The sequence below is a fragment of the Vombatus ursinus genome, unplaced genomic scaffold (assembly GCF_900497805.2).
Source record: "Vombatus ursinus unplaced genomic scaffold, bare-nosed wombat genome assembly UNPS02014863.1, whole genome shotgun sequence".
NCBI lineage: Eukaryota > Metazoa > Chordata > Mammalia > Diprotodontia > Vombatidae > Vombatus > Vombatus ursinus.
Window position 1 is genome coordinate 33392616 of NW_020954641.1, and position 23130 is coordinate 33415745.

Here is a 23130-nt window from a genome sequence, read left to right on the forward strand (position 1 = left end):
AAACCCATGAGGTCACAGGTCACAACTGAAATGAACAACATGCCAAATATTTATTAAGTACCTAGTATGTGCATAGCACCATGCTTAGTGCTGGAGGAAATACAAATTTAGATAAGATATAGCCTGTGCCCTAAAGGAGCTTAAAGACTTATAAGTATGTAATCTAGCATTTACAGGGGAAAGAATATATAGTCATAAGTAAGAGAACTCTAATCTCAAGGTTCAAGGATTATTAACATGTGAATAAACTTACTTTCCCAGGTTATTACTGGCCATCTCACAATCAACTTGGTCTAGCTAGTTTCCCCTAGACATAGTGCAACAGCCTTCACCCTTGTCTTCTAATCAGGGCTGGAAGTCAAAGCCATGGCTTTCTGCCTACTCAGTCCTATCACAGCTCAAGGCTGCAAAAGTTGACATTTTAAAAAGCACACAAAAAAGTTCCTGCTACTAAGAAAAGATCTAAAAATTCACTCAGTGGTGCTGATTCTTTGCTGTTTTTGTTCAGTTGTTTTTCAGTTGTGTCCAACTCTTCATGACCCCATTTGGGGTTTTATTGGCAAAGATACTAGAGCGGTTTGCCATTTCTCTCTCCAGTTTATTTTACAATGTTTATTTTACAATTGATAACTGCTGTTGTCAATAATACTACCTAACAATTTAGAACCCATAGCCAATTGGGAGGATGAAAACTTGTTCAAGCAAATGATTCATCTAGTTATTTGGACAACAATGGAAATTGTGAGTCTAGGACTAGACGTTTTGATTTTCAGTGGATATGTATTCTCACTATGGTGAGTAACAAAATATTAAGCTGTTAAACTTTAACTTAAAGCAATATATGAAGACAACAAGTGTGTGCAATTTTAACAGTTACAAACTGGCCTGTTCAAATAAGCTCTTGATATAAAAAAATGGAAAGGGGATAACAACTTTAACTCTGATCTTTCCCAATTCTTCCAAATGTTTCATCAGCATGTAGGAGTTGCCATAATAAAGAGACCAAAAGAGCACAGAAACCACCTCATTTAGTAACTACTTGATCTTCATGTGAAGCAGAGAAATATGGCAGCTTCTAAACGCTGGTTTAGAGCATAAACTCATTCGCAAAAACATTATGGTGGAGAATGATGAAAGATATGAAAATTATTAACTCATAAAACATAAAAGCAACAGAGAGGAAAAGGAGACTGAAAACAACTTGGCAGGAGGCTCAATTAAGCCAAATAACTCAATTCATCCTAAGATGATCCAACAGGAAAGAGGACAACGGTGAGATGGTAAATGCAGTTTCACAGGCATTTGAAAAGTGATCCATTCTCATCATCAATGATAGTGAAAACATCGCATTTGAACTATAACACCTTAGTACCCAATGCACTATATGAGTGCCAGGTGCCAAGGAGAAAGAGATGAGAATAAAGCCCTTTTTGTCCTCAAAGAACTTGCATTTTACCAGAATGGCTACTTTTTAAAAAATATAAAATTCTTATGAGGATTATATATGTGTTCATGTGTACATATTTATAGAAAGACGATGAAAATGATGCAGATATGATAAGGGAATAGGTAGACTTTCACAAACAATATCCTATAGCAGATGAGATCTACTTACTCAAGCCATTTCTTATAATAGAGCCTCAAGGGGATATAAGTATGTGAGGGGATGGGGAATAAGGGCACATAGCTATCCAACATGGCTTCAATTGATTTACGAGCATTAAGACATATTCTTAAAACTGATATTAAAGAATTTGTGGTGATTGACACAAATGTCAATTGGTATGTGAAGTATGCAAGGAAATTTGGGAAGAAGAGTGTAGTTGAGAGAGAAACGGGAATAAAAAGAGTAAGGAAACTGTGAGTAGGAAATCAAGAAGGGGAAAAGGTAGGGAGAGAAGATTCTGTCAATAGAATGATACTTGATACTTGAAGGCAAAGATTATATTACTTTTACTTTTGTGACAGCAATACCTAGTATAAGGCTTTGCACACAGTAAGTACTTAAGTTTGTTGAATTTGACCAAGTTGAGATTGAAGTGTCCAGGAGCCTCAGGAATCATATGAGTTAGGGTTGAAGGAAGGAGCCTATTGAGGTGATAGGGAGGAAGCTTTGATATGAAGGGGCTCTAGGGTTGGAGCAGCACAGTGCCTGTGCATTTAGCTCTGAGAGAACTGGGGGGATCCAAGTCCTAGTGGTCTTCCAAGCAGTGAAACTAATTTTGAGGAGCAGTGATGAGTAAATATTAACCAGATTTACTTTTACATTAATTGTCCAAAAAAAAATTTTCTGAGCCCCTTGTAGTTGTAGGAAAAGAGAGCATTCATAGCATGGTGAATCAGATGCTCAATGGATCTATAAGAGTAACTGGGTCCATAACAGAATGAAAAGTAAAGAGGATGAAGATCTTGTTACATTTGTTATTTGATTATTTTTAAAGCATTTGATTCAGCAGAGCAAAATAACTGCCTTAAAGACTTTCTTCCAACAAGGTGCCACTAATATATTAAGATCCCTATAAATGCAAAAATATTTATAGTAGCTATTTTTACTATAGCAAAGAACTGAAAACTAAGGGAGTACCCATCAACTTGGAAATAGCTAAAGAAACTAAGTATAATAGAGTACTACTGTGCTGTAAGAAATGACAGAAGGGATGGTTTCAGAGAAACCTGGGAAGAATTGTATGAATTAAGGTAATATGAAGTAAACAGAACCAGGAGAACAATTTATACAACAGTATTGTAAAGACAGACAGCTCTGCACCCCATACCTAAGAGATTGGCAGAGTTGATAAAAAAGGAAAATGGTAAATCTTGTGGGGCCTGTGGAAAATCAAGCACATTACTGTACTTCTGGTAGAGCTATGAATTCATTTAGCTATTCTGCAAAAAGCAATTTGGAATTATGCCCCCCCGCCAAAATACTAAACTGTGCATTCCCTTTGACTCGGTGAAATCATTACTACGGCTACACCTTAAAGAAAGCAAAGAAAGAGGGAAAGAGTCCACAGTACAAAAATATTTATTGTAGTTCTTTTTGTAATGTCAAAGAACAGGAAATAAAGGAGGTGCCCAAAAATTTGGGAATGACAGAACAAATTATAGTATATAAATATAATACTATTATGTTATAATAAATGGAAAAAGGACAATTTCAGAGAAATCTGGGAAAACTTGTATGAATTGATACAGGTGGATTTTTTTAGTTTTTATTTATTTTTTAATTAACAAAAATCTATTTTCTCTTCTTCCCAACTCTTTCTATGGGAAAAGAAAAAGGGAAAAAAATAAACCCTTGTAATCAATCTGTCTAGTCAAGCAAAATGAATTCTCACATGAATTACCTTTAAAAATATAGATGTCATTCTGTACCCAGAATTTATCACCTTTCTGTCAGGAAGTGAGTAGCACACTTTATCACTGTTCTTCTGGAATCATGGTTGATCACTCCATTGATAAGAGTTCGTAAGTCTTTCAAAGTTGTTTGTTTCCTTTTTGCAATGGGGTTAAGTGACTTGCCCAGGGTCACACAGCTAGTAAGTGTTATGTGTCTGAGACTGGATTTGAACTCAGGTCCTCCTGAATCCAGGGCTGGTGCTCTATCCACTGTGCCACCTAGCTGCCCCTGTTTGTTTTCTTAATATTGTTGTTATTATATACATTTTCCTACTGGTTCTGCTCATCTAACTCTGCATCAGTTCATACAAGACATCTCAGGTCTCTGAAACCATTCATTTCATCATTTTCTTTCTTTCTTTCTTTCTTTCTTTATTTTTTAGGCAGTTGGGGTTAAGTGACTTGCCCAGGGTCACACAACTAGTAAGTGTTTGGTCTGAGGCCACATTTGAACTCAGATCCTCCTGACTTCAGGGCCGGTGCTCTAGCCACTGCACCACCTAACTGCCCCCATTTCATCATTTCTTAAGGCACAATAATATTCCATTACTTTCATAACCTATAATTTGTTCAGATATTCCTTAATTGATGGGCAGTGTCTCAGTTTCTAGGACTTTGCTACTACAAAAAATTGTCATAAATATTTTTTGTACGCATGGGTCCTTTTTTTCTTTTTTCTGTCTCTGAAATATAAGCCTAGTTTCAGTGGGTCAAAGAGCAGGCTCAGTTGAGTCACTTTCTGGGCATAGTTCCAAACGGCTCTGGAGAATGGCTGGAACAGTTCATAACTCTACCATCAGAGCATTAATGTGTTTGTTTTCCCACAGCTCCTCCTGCTATTTGTCATTTTCCATTTTGTCATCACTGCCAATCTGATGAATGTGAGGTGGAGTCTCAGTTTTTTTAACTTGCATTTTCCTGATTATTAAATGACTTGAAACACTTTTTTTTTTTCTCATGGAGCTATTGATAGCTTGACTTTCTTCCTTAGAAACCTGGTTATTCATATCCTTCATCTACTTATCAACTGGGGAGTGCAAATGATATAGAATGAAGTGAGCAAAGGCACAATGACAATTTATATAATAACTGACAAACAACTTTGAAAGACCTGAAAGCCCTGATTTATACATTGACAAACACAATTCAGGGACCAATGATGAAACATGCTACCTATCCCTTGATGTACTCAAGATGCAGAATGAGACTTTTTTTTTTAATATGGCCAATTTGTTTTGGAAATTTGTTTTGCTTTACCATAAATATTGGTTATAAGGGTTTTGTTTTTCTTTTCTTTTCCAATGGGATGGGTGTGGGGAGGAAGAAGGGAGAGAAAATAAATGCTTAAAATTTATAGGAAAAAAAACAAAGTAAGTCACTGCTCAAAAAGAGATAATGCCTACTTCACAAAAAAAATACACACTGAGTTGATATATGAAGAAAGATAAATGGCAACAACAAACATCAGGAAGGCATACTGTATAGAGGACATAATTGTTTGCATGTAATCTCTCCCATTAGACTGAGCTCTTAGAGAGCAGGTACTGGTTTTTTTGTTTGTTTGTTTTGTTTTTTTTTTCTTTGTATCCCCAGAGCTTAGCACAGCTCCTGGCACATAGTGGGTGATTAATAAATGCTATTTGACTTAACCAAAATGACCAAACCAAGCCCTCCTGACTAATGAAAGACAAAATAAAGAAAAAACTTTAAAAACTTAAGAAGATTGATCAATGGTATACTTAGAGAATCCTAGAGAATCAACTAAAAAACTAGTGTAAATAAATAACAATTTCAGCAAAGTTTCAGGATATAAAATAAATCCACATAAACCATCAGCATTTCTATATATTACCAACAAAGTTTAGTTGAAAGAGATAGAAAGAGAAATTCCATTTAAAAGAACTGTAGACAATCCAAAATACTTGGGAGTCTACCTGCTAAGACAAACCCAGGAACTATATGAACAGAATTACAAAACACTTTTCACACAAATAAAGTTGTTGTAGGGGGGGAAGTTGTATATTCAATGGAAGTGTTCACCTATACCATGGAAGATGTTCTGCACAGAATCCAAATGAAAATGAATTACCTATAGATGGTGAGATTTCTATATCCTTTTGTTTACCATTTGTACTTTGTTGGTTATATCAAACCTCAGAGTGCTAAAGGGTTTCCTTAACAAGATTCATGATGATATGAAAGAGCCTAACAATCCACATAAGAAAAACCAAATGGATGAAGAATGTCTAGTGTCCAAACTGAAACATGCAATTGGACAGGCAGGTTTTAATTGATCATTAGTACATACATCTTGAACAGGCATTATAGGTAGACAAAGAGCTAGGTCCAGAACTGAACAGAAGAAAGTGAATGGATTACATCACATTTGGGAAACTACACAGTATTTTCAATGACAGGACTCTCCCTGACAAACAAAATAAAACAAAAAAGATTTATCATTTATAACATAACTATTGTCCTGATAATGCTATATAACCATGAATTTCAATGAATTTTAAAATGCATTTGACCTAAAGGCAATGGAGAAATAACGTGATGAACAAAAGCAACCTCTAGCAAATTACAAATTATGTCATCTAAAATTGAACTAATTATATTGCCTCCCATCCCTACTTGTACTTTCCCTACTTCTTTGTTGGGACTACTAACCTTTTAATTACCAAACTTTGTAACTTAGAGTCATCCTTGACTCTTTGTTTCATGCAATGCCTATATTCAATCAGTTACCAATTTTTTTGGTTGTTGTCCTTCATTCTCGAAGAGGACCAAAATGACATCACTATGCTACAGTCAAGTTTCAGTGTGTCTGACTGTGGCTGATCAGACCAATATGAGCTCGGAATGTTCCACCATAGGTCAGGCACAAATAGTCTATGTGAATATTTGGAGTGGATTCTCTACATCTGCGCATCTTGTACTTCTTCTGAGCTATTTCGATTCTGCTTTGCTCATACAGCACAGCACCTTCTCTGATGTGGACATGCCATGCTGAGTGGTCCTGTGCCAGCAGCTGGCCATTCAGTTGCCAATACTTGTTGATCACACCCCTACAACAACTCTTTACATTTATCTCTTTCTCCCAACTCATGCAGCCCTCATCACCTCTTGTCTGTACTATTTGCAACAGTTTCTTAATTGGTCTCCCTGCCTTCAGTCTCCCCTCTCAACAATCTTTCTCTCATATAGCCATTAAATTGATAGCACCAAGACACAGATTTGACCATGGTATTCCCTATTCAAAAATCTCCAGTGGCTCCCTACTGCCTCTAGAATAAAATACAAGTTCTCACTCTGGCATTTAAAACATCACTATCTGGTTCTTACATAAGTTTCTATTCTTATTTCATAGCGTTCTCTATCCTATACACTCTCCACTTCAAATTGGCTTGTTAACTGTTTCCTATATACAACATTCCATCTTCTGCCTTCATGCCTTTGCATAAAACGGTCCTTCACATTCCTTATGCTCTCCCTCCTCAACTCTACCATGAGGAATTCCTAGCTTCCTCTAGAGTATAGATCAGGCACGATATAGCTACATAAGGCCCTTCCCCTTCCTCCTAGTTACTAGTTCTCCTTCCATTTTGAAATTACTTTCTATTAAGTAAATGCAAAATTTATTTAACATATCTGTGTACCTATTAAGTGACCCCAGGAGAATGTAAGTCCTCTGAAAGCAAGGACTTTGTTTGGTCTTTGTATCCCCGTTGTCTAGCATGGTGCCTTGCACACAGGGATGGGGAATTGGAACCGGATTTGTGATTTCATTAATAAAGGCAACCCCTGGATTGAGGAAACTCCCTCTACAACACAGATCTATACTTTCACAGTAATTTACACTCTTGAGTTGCCTAGAACATTGAGAATTGACTTGACCAGCATCACACAGTCAATATGAGTCATAAATCAGAGGCAAGACTTGAACCCAGAACTTTCTAGCTCCCTGCTAATGCCACATTGATTTACACATAGTGGGCATTTAATAGGTATTTACTGAATAATATCTGTAAATGCGGTGGTATGACATCATCTTGGAAATGTATAGCTAGAAAAGAAGACCAGCTGGTTATGTGAAAAGAGATGAATAGTCCAAGTACTATACTAGTACCCATGACATGTTAAAAGAGTGAGAGAAAGACAGCTGGTGCAGATCATAATAGACTATTATGGAAAGGATGCCAACAAGAATCTTACAGGATGAGAAGGCACAGATGGATTATAATCTGCATGGTTTGACATAATATTCACATTGATGAGATCAGAGATACACTGAATTATTAATAATGCTAACCTTTTCCCTGACATTCATTTTTCATTTCAATCATATTTTTATTATAACTCTACATTAAACAATGTCTAATAGTGATTAGTTATCTAATTCATGCTACTAGTTTAATAAAGATATATTTTTATTAGTAAAAATATGGTATTCACTATATTTTAGGGAGAGCACATATATGTGGGATCATCCAGTACAGAATAATAAGGTGAAATGGATGCAATGATCCAGCTACAGAAGTAACTCCACCCAACATGATTTTTGTAAGTGTATTGCCAATGAGACTAGAATGTCTCCCAAATGTCATTATTGAGACAATTGAAATTAACATAAAATAAACTGTACTCTAACTACTTGGCAGTGGAAAGAACATCGAATTGGGAGTCAGAGTGTGATTGGCTAGTTATGAACCCGTGGGCAAGACTTAATTTTTCTGAGCGTTTTTTCCTCATCTGAAAAATAGAAAGGAAAAAACTTGCTCATACCTACTTCATAGTGGTAATAATACCATTTAATAAGATCAAATGTGATAATGAATGTAGTATACTTTGTAACAGACTCTATAAAATGTAAGTTATTATTATTACTGTTGCTGTTAATAACAAGTCAAGGTAACAAGCATTTATTAAGTACCTACAATTCTCTGAATTAATATTGTTATAAAAAGAGGGGCAGGAGGCTGCATGGAAACAGGAAAAAGGAAATGAAGAATCAGAATTGAATTAGAAAATCACAGAATCTCAAAGCTGGGAGATACTTCCAAAGTCCAGTTATACTAGTGGAGGATTTCACTTGACAACACCTCTAACATCAGGGATTCAAGGTGGCTCATTTCATGTTGTTAGTAAATTATTCTTTATAATATAAGATAGTCTACTCTCTTTTAATGCCCACTGACCTAGCTGTGCTGAGATGATAGAGCGTCACTATATTTTGCTAGGAGTATTTAAAAATAGGTCTTGAGTTGGTCGAGTTACTAGGGACCTGGAGGCAATCTTAAGAACTGGCTTTTAGGCTAGACTTTTCTCTAAGCCCATGATTTCCATATCCACCCATATAGGGAGTAATTTGGTAGAGGTGTAGAACCTGTCACATACTCCATCACTACTTTGAATTTTACGTTTCTCCCATAGCGCTTTATATGTAGAAAGCCCTTCATAAACATGTGTTGAATAAGTAGCTAAATTTCACCTGTGGCCAGGTGTTCAAGCCAGTTGACTTGGTGACATTCTGCTGAGCGTTTGTCTACTTACCAAGTAAGAATAGCTGTTCCTCTTCAGAGTTTGCTTCTTCTAGGCCTTTGAGGAAACGGCTATTGACCTTGATAATATCATTAATGTTTGAGAATATCACGTCCAAGTCTTCCTCTGGCAGCTAAAAGGCATAGAGATAACAACAGGAGGTCAAAGGCACAAATATGAAATATGCCAAGGTCTTTTTTTTATTGAGATCTAGACCCAAGACCGCTGCAAAACTACCAGAAACCCTCAGAAGAAAAGATAACAAAAGATCACCAACAAGAATCCCTTCAACAAAGCTAGAAATTTCTCAAGATACAATAAAATGGATAATAAATATATGGTGTTACTAAATATAATTAGAAAAATCAGATTTCAAAATAAAGATGAAACTAAAGATACTCTGGAAAAGATCCATGATGATGAAGCTCAACAGTCTGACAAAATCCATTGATAACATAATAAAAACTATATTTGGTGACAGATTTGGTGACAGATGGAACATTTTATTAAACATTAAAATAGGGGCAGCTAGGTGGCACAGTGGATAGAGCACCGGCCCTGATGTCAGGAGGACCTGAGTTCAAATTTGACCTCAGACCAAACACTTGACACCTACTAGCTGTGTGACCCTAGGCAAGTCAATTAACAGCAATTGCCTAAAAAAAAAAAAATCTTTAAACATTAAAATAATAGCACAAGGAACTGAGGAAAATAAAAAATAAATGTTTCAGAAATTTTTTTAAAGTTTTTAGATCAATGTAGATAATAGTCATAGGAAAGTGTGAAAAACTTAAGAAGTGTCAAGATTCACAAAGACTGTGTATAAGAAGATAATCTGACCACCACGTTACATTAAACTACACAAGAAAATTTACCATAAATATTGAAAATAAGGGATAGATTGGGCAGAAGTATGATGTAGTAGATTTAGAGTCAGAAAACTTGGGTTGGATCATGGATTTGCCATTTATAAGTCATGATCTCAGGCAAGTCAGTTAAATTTTCTTGGCCTTCCTTAGTTTCCTCAACTGTAAAATGAGGGAGCTGAAATATATGAACTATAAGGTCCCTTCCAATTCTAAATCTAAAACTCATATGGTATCAGAAGATGTTAACTCTAAATTTAATTCATCTAGACACATTATTGTTGAACTTTAAGACTCAAATGACAAGGAAATGATTTCACAAACAATAAAGAAGCATATATATAAAAAACTCCAATTCTAATTGTACAAAATTTCTCTACAATAAAAAAATGACAGAAGTAGAAATGTGATATGCCTAATGTTTAATGTTTAGACTTCATCTAAAATCAATTTCTCAGCAAAGATAAGCATTCTTTTTGGAGAATGAAGGTGGTTCCCCAAGTAGTTAAAGCATAAGAACAGGCAGTTTTCAAAAGAAGAAATGTAAATTAACAACAATGATATGAAACAATGTTCTGAATCATTAATAATAATATATTAGGTACTTCATATCTATCAGATTGGCCAAGATGAAAAAAAAACTAAATAGTAATTGCTTGAAGGACAATGTGAAGACAAGCACTCTAATTCTGTTGATAGAGCTATGAATTAGTCTGAAAAATAATTTGGAATTATTCTAGAAAAATCGTTAGACACTAATCACGAGTCAATAAACATTAACTGCTTACTAAGTACCACGCATTGTCCTACGAGTTTGGGCAGCTAGATGGCGCAGTGGATAGAGCACTAGGCCTGGAGTCAGGAAGAGCAGAGTTCAAATAAAGCTTCAGACACTTACTAGCTATATGACCCTAAGCAAGTAACTTAACCCTGTTTGCCTCAGTTTTCTGTCATTTGTAAAATGAGCTGGAGAAAGAAATGGCAAACCATTCCAGTATTTTTCCAGGAAAATCCAAAATGGGGTCACAAAGAGTCAGACATGACTGAAACAATTCAACAACAACAACAACAAAAATTGTGCTATGAAAAAGAAAGACAGCCTCTGTCCTCAAGGTGTTTACAGTCTAATGGGGGAAGACAGTACAAAAAAGAAAGCTGAAAAGCAGGTACCTGGTAGGCACAGTGGAGAAGCCAAAGAAATCTAAAAGGGGGTCAAGTGGGAAATGAGGAAATGAGATGTCACTAATCTGTGACAAAGCTTTTGAACCACGGCTAGGAACACATCCTAAGTGGGTAAATGCCTAAATAGAGTGAATGGTACCATATTTATAAAAATATTTAGAGCAGCATTTTTTGTGAGTGCAAAAAACTGGGAACAAAGTGATCATCCATCAGTTGGGAGATGGTGGAACAAATTGTGTTATATGAATGTAATGCACCATAAGGAATGAAGGATAAAAAGAATTCACAGAAACTTGGTTTGAACTGATACATAATAATGTAAACAGAAAAGAGAGAATAATTTGCACCATGATCAATATAACAGAGAAAAAATAATTTTAAAATACATCAGAACTCCAATCAAGGCAATAAAATATCTTCATATATCTTCTTTCCACAGAGAGGTGGTAACTGACAAACTGCAGAATGAGGCATATGTTATCAGATATGGCCAATATATTGGTTTGATTTAATTATACTTTTTTTTTTTTAAAAAGAGGACTGGTCATATTTCAGGGGGAAAGATTATGGGGAAATAAGCCAATATTCTTTTTAAAGCATCAATAAAATATTCTTATATATTCTCTCTCTCTCTCTCTCTCTCTCTCTCTCTCTCTCTCTCTCTCTCAAGGCAATTGGAGTTAAGTGACTTGCCCAGGGTGTCACACAGCTAGTAAGTGTCAAGTGTTTGGTGTGAGTCCAGATTTGAACTCAAGTTCTCTGACTTCAGGGCTGGTGCTCTATCTACTGCGCCACCTAGCTGCCCCTAATGAAATATTCTTAAAAAATGAAAGGAAACAATTTTTAAAGCTACATGCATTTGTGAAATTTATAGAGGGAAGGGTCAACCTTAAAAAAGATTTTGATTTATAGAACCAGAAAAGCACAGAGACTTTGGGTCAAACTTAGGTATCAAAGTTAAGTATTTTGAAAGAAGAAAAAAAAAAGGAATGAGTAAGATGGCAGAAGAGAGGAAAAGTGAAGGAAAGAGATAATCTTCAGGTGAACAAGTCTGAATCATTTAATAATTACAGTTGGGAAAACTGGTTAGCAATATGTCAAAAAACAACAACAAAAATCCTCACAACCACAGCTAACATCACGTACTACATTAACTTCAGTTGGATTATATGCAAGCATAAAAACTATAAAAATATGTTAAAAAGATGGAAGAAAAAAGGATAATATGTTTATCCCAACTCTAAAAGGGAAATAAATTTCTATACAAAAGTGAATAAATTATTGGAAACAAGATAGGGATGTTCAATTTTATAACAATGAAAAGTTTCTAACAAATCTATTATATATATGACTCAAAAATGGGAAATGTTTATAGCAAACATAACAGAAAATAGATAAAATAACAACCAACTTAATGTCTAAAATTTTAAAGAAATTGACAAAAATATTCAAAGGCAAGATCATCCAAATGCACAAATGGTAGACTGAATAAGTTAATTACTTGCTTATTATAGTTTACAAGAGGAAACGCAAATTATAAATTTAAAAAAGCACTCAACTTTACTAATAATAAAAAATCAAAGAAGTCTGAGGTACCACTTCACACCTATCATGGCCAATATGACAGAAGAGGAAAATGACAAATATTGGAGGGGATGGGAAAACTGAGTCACCAATGTACTGCTGGTGGAGTTGTGAACTGATTAAACCATTCTGGAGATCAATTTGGAACTATGCCCAGAGGGCAATAAAACCATGCATACCCTTTGACCCAGCAATACCACTACTAGGTTGGCATCCCAAGGAGATCATAAAAAAGGAAAAAGGAACTACATGTACAAAAACAGGAAACTAAGGGGATGCCCATCAACTGAGGAATGACTGAATAAGTTGTGGCATATGATTGTGATGGAATACTATTGTGCTATAAGAAATGACAAGCAGGATGCTTTCAGAAACACCTGGGAAGTCTTATATGAATTGATACAAAGTGAAGTGCGCAGAACCAGGAGAACATTGTACACAATAAAAGCAATATTGTACAAAGATCAACTGTGAATGACTTAGTTCTCAGCAATGCAATGTTCGGAGACAATTCCAAAGGGCTTATGATGAAAAATGCTATCCACCTCCAGTGAAAGAAGTAATGGAATCAATGCAGATTAAAGCGTACTTCTTAAATTTTTCTTTATTTTTCTTATTTTGTCTGTGTTTTCTTTCACAATATGACTAATATGGAAATATGTTTCGCATGATTACACATGTATAATCTATACATATTAAATTGCTTGCCTTTTCAAGGAGGAGGAAGAGAATTTGGAACCCAAAATTTTTTAAATGAATGTTAAAAATTGTTTTTACATGTAATTGAGAAAAAATAAATTTTTTTAACAAAACAAAAAGGCAAAGGATGTGATTCAGTTACTCCAGAAATATATGGATTTAGGAGGCAATAGACAAAGATCTCATCTGTAAAATACTTACAGTTAAATTAATGTATTTGGATGGTTTAACAACGGTTACAGTATTAGCACCTTTTACTCAACTTCCCACCCCTCTGTTACCATCACTGTACAAATGGAAAAGGGCTATTCAAGACTAAAGATCATTTTCTAATTTTTCTGGGTTTCATGGCTTTCTTCTGACATGGAATTAATCACCTCTTAACTAAACAGCTGCTAATGAACTTCTCCACACTCCACACTGAGGTTGGTCCTCAGACGGCAGGGAAAATTTATCATCAGGACCACACTCAAGGTTTTTCCAGGTTAGTAGAACTGGCAGAATTTAAACTCCATTGGTATAGTCATAAACTCAGAGACCACTACATGCTATGGTGAGAGATTAGATTAGAATTTATGGAGAGAAACAAACAAGAATATCAATGAAGAATTAGTATTTTAAAAAGAAAAAAATTCAATTCAATTCAACAAATACTTACTAAATACCTACTTTGTATCTGGCACACTGCTAGGCCCTGGGGACATGAAGATAAAAAAGAAAATTCAAATAACTCCTCCCCTAAGAGAGCTTACATTAATATTGCCAGGGAAGGACAAGAAGTATATAGAAAATTAAATTCAAAATGCAAAGCAATTTACATGGAGAAGGTGAATATTGAATATGAAGGGCTGTTTGTAATCAACAGAATGGAGGTCACAGAGGGCACAATGAAAGAATAGGTAGAGTGGGAGGGAAAGGATAAGTCTGGCATGGATAGATATGAGGGGGTAAGGAATTTGGGCACTCTAAAACAGCATTCTGAGTAGAGCCATATGGCAACAGATTGTCACCATCTTCAAAAAATAATGATAACATTGATTTTGTTTTTAGGAAGTCTGTTAAGCTTTACCATTTTCTGTGCCAAGTTATTTATTCTCTTTCCAATCATTTCCTTAAGAGCTTTTATTTCATTTTTTTTAACCTCCTACTTCATATCTTCTAGATATTCATGTAGTCCTTGTAGAAAGTCCATTTTCCCTTTGAGTCTGTTTGCCATTGTTAGGGGGTTACTTGATCCTTCTTTGGAGAGAATCTTTAGATTTACAATCATTTTTTTTATACTAGTCAATGTTTTCTCTGACTTACTTCCTTCTCTAGCTTTTGTTTCTGAGTTAGGGCTTTGTGACAAAGCCAGGTTCCACTCTTGCTTTCGGGTGGGGTGGTCAGCCCTGCTTAGTCTTGCCTTGGGGTTCTGTGCTGATCTTTATCTCCTAGGGTTAGCCACTCGCCCCATCTTTGAGGTTCAGAGTATTAGATATTCAGTGTCCTCTCTGACATCTCAGGAAAGAGTGTTAAGGACCTCAGGGTCCCTAAGCTTGAAGAATCCGGGTCAGAGCACTGCAGTGCCATGCTGGTCACTGCCTAGAGCCACTCCCTGGCACTCCCAAGGACTCTACCCTGGGATGGGGTTTGTCTAGCTTCCTTGACTATCCTGGGGTTTTCTAAAGGGAGCCTTTCATTCTTACTCCCTATGTGCTCCTGGCCTACTTCTGGGTTCCTTTCGTCTCTAAATCCTATAGCAACCTGTGATTTTCCAATTCTTTGACAATTACAACTTACATTTTAGAAATCATATAGGCCAGTCCTCTCATTTTGCAGATGAGAAAACTGAGGCCCAGAGATTCCTGTCTTTTGATTTTATAAAGGTTTCACAAATAATAAGCAGCAGAACCAGTATTCAAGAAGTCTCCCGACTCCAAATTTAGAGCTCTTTTTGCAAAATTAGAAGGCTGACCACTAAAGGCTAATATTTATAATTTTATGACTATTGATCCCTGATTTAATAAAATGGAGAAGAGAAAAAGAGGCCCATCACCTGAGTTTTGGGATGGTCAGCTTATAAGTGTAAATGCTGAGTTCATCTCTAGGAGTTGCTTAGCTACAGTGACTGAACATCTCAGAAAGGTTGGATTACCCTCTGGAAAGTCAACCTACCTCCCTACCTTTTCTCTGGAGTACAGACCAATCCTTATTGGTTTGAAAAAAAAATCTCACCCAGATTAGGCAAGCTTTTGTTCTGTTTGATACCAATCCTCAAACACAAAGAACAATGCCAGGTACAAGGGGAACAGGAATGACTGCTACCTTGGCTCAATATCTTGGAGCAACTTTATAGGATACAGAACTGAGCCCAGAACCCAAGAGATCTAAAGACAATCCTTACTCATACAGCATTCTATATAGTAGGTGGGACTGGACAATCCCTAATGTCCCTTCCCATGCTGAGGTTGTTTTTTAAAAAGTTTTATTGATATTTTTTGTTTTCTATATCACATTCATTTCAAAGCTATATCACTTTCCCTACCCCCTCACTGATACTTCCCTTGTCAAAGGAAAAAAAAAAAAACAAAAAACAAAAACAGTTGAATAAAACCATGAAATGTTACTGATTGATTCTAGATGCTCTGGTGCTTCAGTTATTTCAGACTTACAGAACAGGTTTAGCTTCTCAAACGACATGGTTAGATATTTACTTGGGGCACAGGACACCAGGATCTAAGGGGTTCACATGTCTCTACAGTCCCCAGATAACCTCAAGGTTAAGCTTGTCAAGTTTAGCAGTCCAGAGCAAATCTTATTTCTCAGGTTGAGCCAAAGACTTTTAATAAGTATTTATATATTCTTCTCTAAAGAACATCTTTAAAAAAGCCTCTTACCCCTGTTAGCACCTGTTCTCACTTCCACAGATTTCCTGTTTATCTAGCTAGGTAGTTTCTAATAACAGAGGAGAAGTCTGGTTTCCAACATCAGGGAGGTGGTAGTTCTGTTATCCTCTGATCAGATCAAACATGGAGCATTAGGAACTGTTTTAGAAAGACATTGGCAGGCTAGAGTTTATGAGAGAGAGAGAGAGAGACAGAGAGGGAGACAGAGAGAAAGTTGGTAAAGGGATACAAAACCATATCCTACAAGTGTAAGCTACTTTTTGCCATGTCCACAGAAACCTTGGGGGGCTTGATAATGGAGGATACTACCCAGAATTTCCCAAGTTAGTGTGGTCTTGACTTTATCTGGGACAAACTAACTAGAGTTTTCAGGTACCCTGACCCTAGACTTTTTTCAGGGGAGTCATCAGGGAGAGCAGGCAAGAGGGTCAGAATGAAAGCAGTTAAGTATGGAGGAGGACAATGACTGGAGTAGAAGACAGTGAATGTATTAGGATTTTGTATCTGACCCATACATATCTGTATGCTGACCCAGACACAAATTTGAAGAATAAAACAATAATCTCTCTCCAATCCTCACTCCAGAGAAGGGTAAGTTTTCCTGCTTGTTAGTCAACCTCTTCACTTCCTATTTCCCATTCTCTTTTTCCAGATATTTCAGTCAATACTGAAAATATTGACTTCCCTAATTTAATTTTATGTTTATGTCATTTAACTGGCAATTCTTTATAAAGAACTTGGCCAACAAATCTTAGCTATTTGCTGTGGTTATTGAATGCAGAGTGCTAAAGACAGAAGAGAGCGAAGATGTTTTGCTCAGAAAAGTTGAGATGGAGTGTAAAGGCAAAGAGAATGACTCCTGATATTATTATCCTTGTCTTTCAGGGGTACACATGAACCTTATTAGCTACCTGAGACCAACAAAAATATCCCCAGAACATATGAGTCAGAAAGCCTGTGACCTGGAAAGAACAACCACTTTCAGTCTTGAGTGGCAGCTTCCTTTCTAGCCTAAGCCCAGGGGGAAGGGTAAAAACTCCAGTCATGTGTCACCGGTGGGAGTGGGAGAGCTAAACTACGCATTTATCAGTGCCTGGAGCTTTAGGGTTCCTGCTCTCTATCATGAGTTCCCCCTTGTGGTTAAATAAGTATAGGTTGGAAGAACTAAGGCTGTCTAATCTAGGTAAGGGAAGATTTGCCAGTGATGGAAGGAGACATAATAGGTATCTTCAAGTATATAAAGTGTTCTCAAATGGAAAATAGATTAGGCTTGCTCAGTTTGGCCCCAGAGGACATAATTAGGATTAGTAGAGACAGGCAGATTTCAATTCAACATAAGGAAAAACTTTCTAAAATGACAGCTGGACAACAACTGAATTTTTTTGAGTTTCTGTGAGAGAAAGTTATAGAAGAAGGAAAAGAAAATTCAAGAAGGAAAAGGAGAAGGGAGTTAGGAAGGCAAGGTAAGAACATGTAAATGAAGTAATTACAGGGTAAAGCAAATTGAGAGAGTGGATTGGTAGATGGAGAAAACTAGTAAAAACAAATTGAAGGTTGGCGAAAGGCTAAAGGTATAGCACATACTACAACAGTTAATGAGACTAAGGAAATGAAGTTGAGTGGGGTTATCAAGTACTTAAGCTGTGATAGCTAGCCTAAAAATTTTAATGAGACACTTAGGGTTCAGACATAAACCCTTGAAAGTATTTTTAAAAAAAGGCTGAAAATCTCAAACATTTCAGAGAATAGGGGAAATTGTGCAGTAACTTGCATCAACTGCACAATGTCTATATTTCTTCCACAGCTGGATGACTATTATCTGCGTTCCAAGTGTAGGTTGATTTCCTTCCTAGAGAAGAAGGCCACTGGACTCAAAAATGCCTGTCTAAACTTTAAGTTGTTAAGAAGAATAAAGTATTCCTTAAAGAAACAGAAGCAAGACTTTAATGGGACTAGGGGGAAGGGATCTGAGGTCAGAGAAGGGAGACTTGACCCCTGTCATGATGTTGGAAAGGGGAAGAACATTCAACAACAGAGAAAGGGAAGGAAAAGGATAGCTGTACAACTCAAGTTAGAAACAAACAAATCTGAGGCACTTCCTGTAGGGGAGGGAATTGGATATTCTAAGGAGGAAAAAACTTTTTGTGCTCAAAAAAAGGAAGAACAATAGCAATTGAGACAAAATGCAAGAAAGAAGCCAGCAGTAACATCTCAAATATGTGGTCTACAAGTGCCCAGAGCTGAAGCAACAAAGAAAAAGATTCACAAAGATGTGGACTGGATCTCACTGGTATTGCTGAGACCTGGTGAAATGAAACCTATAAATGAACCATGGCTTTGGATGGGCATACCTTATTCATAACAAACAAGACAGATGAGTGTTTACAGGGGTTGGAGAGAAAGGTAGTATTGTATATTAAGAAGGTATATTCATGTGAGAAAATACAGAAGCCAAAGGGAGAAAGCATGATGGGAGAGTATTTAAAGGAAGATCAATTAAGTGAGAAACAGAAGTGATTTTTTTTCACTAGAGTACATTAAGAAAGTACCCTGTTGCCCTTGATGAATTCAACTCACCTGTCCAAAATGGGCTACATCTTCAGGTTCTATAAGAATTGTCAGTGATATTTGAAAGAATGTAGAAAATGGGAGAGGTGCACCAAGATTGGAGAAGGGCAAATGTCACAATTTTCAAAAGGGAAAGAAAACAGAGCCTGTAAAGTATAGGCCAGGGAGCCTATGTTTAATTTTTGGAAAAATTATAGAATGGACCATGAAAGAGATGGTTGGCAAACACTTAGAAAAGGAAATAGTAATTGCAATGAGCCATTATGGTTTCATCAAAAACAGACCATGCCAAACCTCGATTTCTTTTTTTTTATTGACAAGTAGATGAAAAGAATGCTATGGATAAAGTTTACCTAGATTTTACCAAAGTTTTGATTAGGTATATCATACTATTCTTGTGGAAAAGATGGAAAGATACAGATTGGTCAATAAAAAATAGATTCAAAACTGGTTGGATGTTTAAATTCTAAGAGTAGTTGTTAACATCATTGTGGCAGGAGGTCTCCAGTGGAAGACCCCAATGATCTGTGCTGTTTAACATTTTTATTAGCGATTCAAACAAAGGCATAGATGACATACTCATCAAATTTGCCGATGGCACAAAGCTGGGAGAGATAACTCTGCAGTGGATGGCAGAGTCAGGACCCAAAAGTAGCTTAACGGTTTTTGTATAAACAAAACCAATGCAGTTAAAGTTAGAAGGAAAACAGTTAAGAAGAAAAAAAGATATTTGCAGAAAGTTTCATTGATAAAGGTCTCATATCCAAGTTTTATAAGGAACTGATTAAAATTTATAATAAGCTATAACAGGAGCTATTCCTCCAATAGATAAATGGTCAAAGGATATGAAAAGTAGTTTTTAAAGGCAGAAATTGACACTATCTACTAGCAAAAATTGCTATAAATAAGTAACAATTAGAAAAATTAAAATTAAAACAACTCTGAAGTTCTCCCTCACACCCTTCAGACTGAGAAAGAGGACCAAAAAGGCAAAATGACAATTGTCCAATGGGCTTTGGGAAAACAGACACACTAATGTCTATGAAGAAGCTAGGTGGCCCAGTAGATAGAGCACTGGACCCTTTAGACAATTACTAGCTGTGTGACCCTGAGCAAGTCACTTGACCTCTCAGCCTCATTTTCCTCATTTGTACAATGGGTGTAATAATAGCATCAACCTCTTAGAACTGTTGTGAGGAAAGATAATATTTACTTATAAAGCATTTTGTAAATCTTAAAGTGTTATATACATGCTGGTTATTATTATTATTGTTAATTATCAATGTATCATTGGCATAGCTGTGAATGGTCTACCAGGGTGGGGAACCTGCAGCTTCAAGGACACAGGTAGCCTTCTAGGTCCTTGGGTGCAGCCTTTTGACTGAGTCCAAGTTTATGGAACAAATCCTTCTATTAAGGGGATTTATTTCACCTTAAATTACAAAAAAGATGATTTCAGAGAGACCTGAGAAGACTTGTATGAACTGATTCAGTGTGAAGTGAGCTGAACCAGGAGGGTAATTTATATAATAACAATATTAACTTTGAAAGACTTGAGAAGTCTAACCAATGCAATGGTGTTCAGTTTTGAGAGCTGCAGTTTAAGAAAGACATTGAAAAACTGTATTATCTGGAGGATTGCAAAAAAGGATAGTGAAAGGCCTTGAGTCTACATTTCATGGGCATCAGTTAAAGGAACTGGGTATGTTGATCTTGGAGAAGAGAAGACATGGAGAGAAAAGGGGAGCCATGACAACCGTCCTGAAGTATTTGAAGGGCAGTCAGGTGGAGGAAGGACTAAACTTGCTCCATTTGGCTCGACCACAAAACCAGGAACAAGTGGAAGTTACAAAGAGGCAAATTTAAATTTGGGGTCAAGATAAACTTCCTAACAATCAGAGCTCTCCAAAAGTGCCTGGGTTGGGCCTTGAGAGGTGGCAAGTTCTCCCTCCCAAGACAGTCTTCAAGCAGAGGCTGGATGACCAATTGTCAGGTGTGTTATATTTGGGATTCCCTTCATGCCTACATTAGACTGGGTGGTTGCTAAATTCTGTGATTGTGAAGAATGGGCTACCACAGAAGATAATAGCAAATAATAATAATAACTAACACTTACATATAATGCTTTGAGGTCTGTAAAGCACATTTACAAACTGTTCTCATTTTGACACTCCTCACAACAGTCCTGTGGGGTAACTACTAAAGGTATTATTATCCCCATGTGACAGATGAGAAAATTAAAGTACAGAGAGGTTAATTGGCTTGCCCATCATCACATAACTAGTAAGTGTCAGAGGAAGCAGATACACCCAAGTTTCACCAAAGCAAATAGAGCTGCTACTCATAGTAGCAAGATCCCCATCACTGGAAACTCTGAAACGGAAACATCACTCTCAGCCTGAACTTCTCTCCAAACAAGGGATGACAGAGAGGGGATTCTTGCCTTAGGACAGAGGTTAGACTACACCTCCAACTCTAAGTTACTGTGGCAGTTAATGGGGACCAGAGTCTTTTTTCCTAAAGCCAGGATCCATGATGGCTGTCTTATTTTAGCAGAGAAATCTCACTTCATCATAGCATAATCATAAGGCAGGATTCAGGCAGTAAGGTTTTGGCATGGACCTTGTTGAGCAGGCAAGGGCTCTCCGCCTTCCTAGGAAGATGGAGTGAACCACAAAGATCCGTAAAAAAATCATAAAATTCAGAACTGGAAGGAACCTCAGAGATCATCTAGAATCTAGATCAACTTCCTCATTTTATCTTCCTTTTTTACTTTGACATTTTCCTTTTTTTAAAAAAATATTAAACAAAAATTTACTGATAATGTTTTGATATAACTTCCCAAAAAAACAAACACCCAAGCAAATCCCCTACAAAGTACATCTACCCCAAACAATTTATGTATAAATTGTTAACAAAAGGGAATGTGTCTAGGTTGTGATAGCATACTAACACAGACCATTGTACTGACCAGAGTTTGGTTGCTTCTTTGACTTTCTTTGTAAGCCCAGCTCTTAATAGTGTCTGGCACAAAATAGACACTTAGTAAATACTAATTGACTGATGGACTCAATTTGTATGTTCTTTTGATTCTACCTTGACCTCCTATATTTCTCTGAATTCTTAATATTCACAGCAATATTCTGTTACATTCACATGCCACAATTTGTTCAGCTATTCCCCAATTGTTGGCCTCACTCCCCAGCTTTTTGTAATTATAGATAAAGCTGTTTGTTCAATATGGTCCTTTTCCCCCCCAGAGGCAACATGGCATAATAGATAAAGTGTTAACCTTGGAATCATGAAGAAGTGAATTCAAATCCCACCTCTTATGGGATTCCTGGCTGGATGACTTTGAGTGCTAAACCTCTCTGAATCTGTTTCCTCATCTGTAAAATGGGGATAACCTGTAGTCTCTTGCTCACAGGATTATTTTGAGACTCAAATGAAACAATGCTTGTGAAGCGCTTCATACAAGGTAAAGTGCTATATAAATATAAATTGTTCCAATGATTATTATTGCTGCCAAATAACCTCCTTGGATATAGTCACAGTCATAAATTCTCTTGCTCAAAGTATTTCTAGATGAGACCCAGAAAGGGGTGTAATTTGCCCACAGTTACACAAGTTATAAATAGCAGAGCTAAGCAGGAAAGCTGGGACCCCCATGATTCAAGGGAATAGGGACAAGGCTCAGTTGCTCCCAATATCTGCCTTAATTTCCCTGTTCTATATGTGGGGATAGACCTGGAGCTTGGGAGTAGTTGGTGGTCCCCTCTTAAGAACTCATTTCCTCCACTCTTGAAAGGTCACCAAGGGCTAAGTATGGTGCTAATAATCTGTGGTCACCCCTCAGTGTGACTGAGAGGATGGAATGCTGGTCCAGGCACTATGCTCCCTGCCTCTCCCAGCATCCCTACATGCACATTACCTCACGTAACTGGCTCCGGATGTCAGAGGCACAGAGCCGGAGATTGTGCACATACTTGGCCTCTGTGCTGACCAGCTCCGCTGCTGCACGTCTCTGATTCTGCTTCATTTTTTCAAGGATCCTGATTGCCTCATCCCCTTGACTTTCATCCCCTGAGTTCTCCCCAGGAGAGGGAGGCTCACCTTCCTGGTAACTGGCCATGGCAGGAGAACCTAAGAAATGAAAAAGTCAAGCACATTCTTCAGTTAATCAAGCCACAAACACTTACCAAGTGTCTACTATGTACTGAGGATACCCAGACAAAAACGAAACGATCCCTGCCTGAAAGATTACATTCTGTTGGGTGAAACAACATGTGCCTACATAAGAGGATACAAATTACAAACAAAATAAATTCAAGGCAATTTTTTTTTCTAGGCACAGAGGAAAGACCCACACATGTAGGTGACTCTGGAAGGAGTCTCAAGCAATAGAA

The 23130-nt window shown here is 36.9% G+C and overlaps 1 protein-coding gene across 1 annotated transcript in view; it reads right to left on the bottom strand.

Moving 5' to 3' along the window:
* ARHGEF37 (Rho guanine nucleotide exchange factor 37) overlaps window positions 1–23130 on the bottom strand; it is a 72779-nt gene that overhangs the window by 33585 nt on the left and 16064 nt on the right. Inside the window, exons 2-3 of the mRNA XM_027841653.1 lie at window positions 22656–22867; window positions 8953–9073 (exon numbers count right to left, since the gene is read on the bottom strand). Coding sequence (XP_027697454.1) covers window positions 8953–9073; window positions 22656–22856 — 322 coding nt within the window. The 5' untranslated portion in view covers window positions 22857–22867. The remainder of the gene's footprint in view (window positions 1–8952; window positions 9074–22655; window positions 22868–23130) is intronic.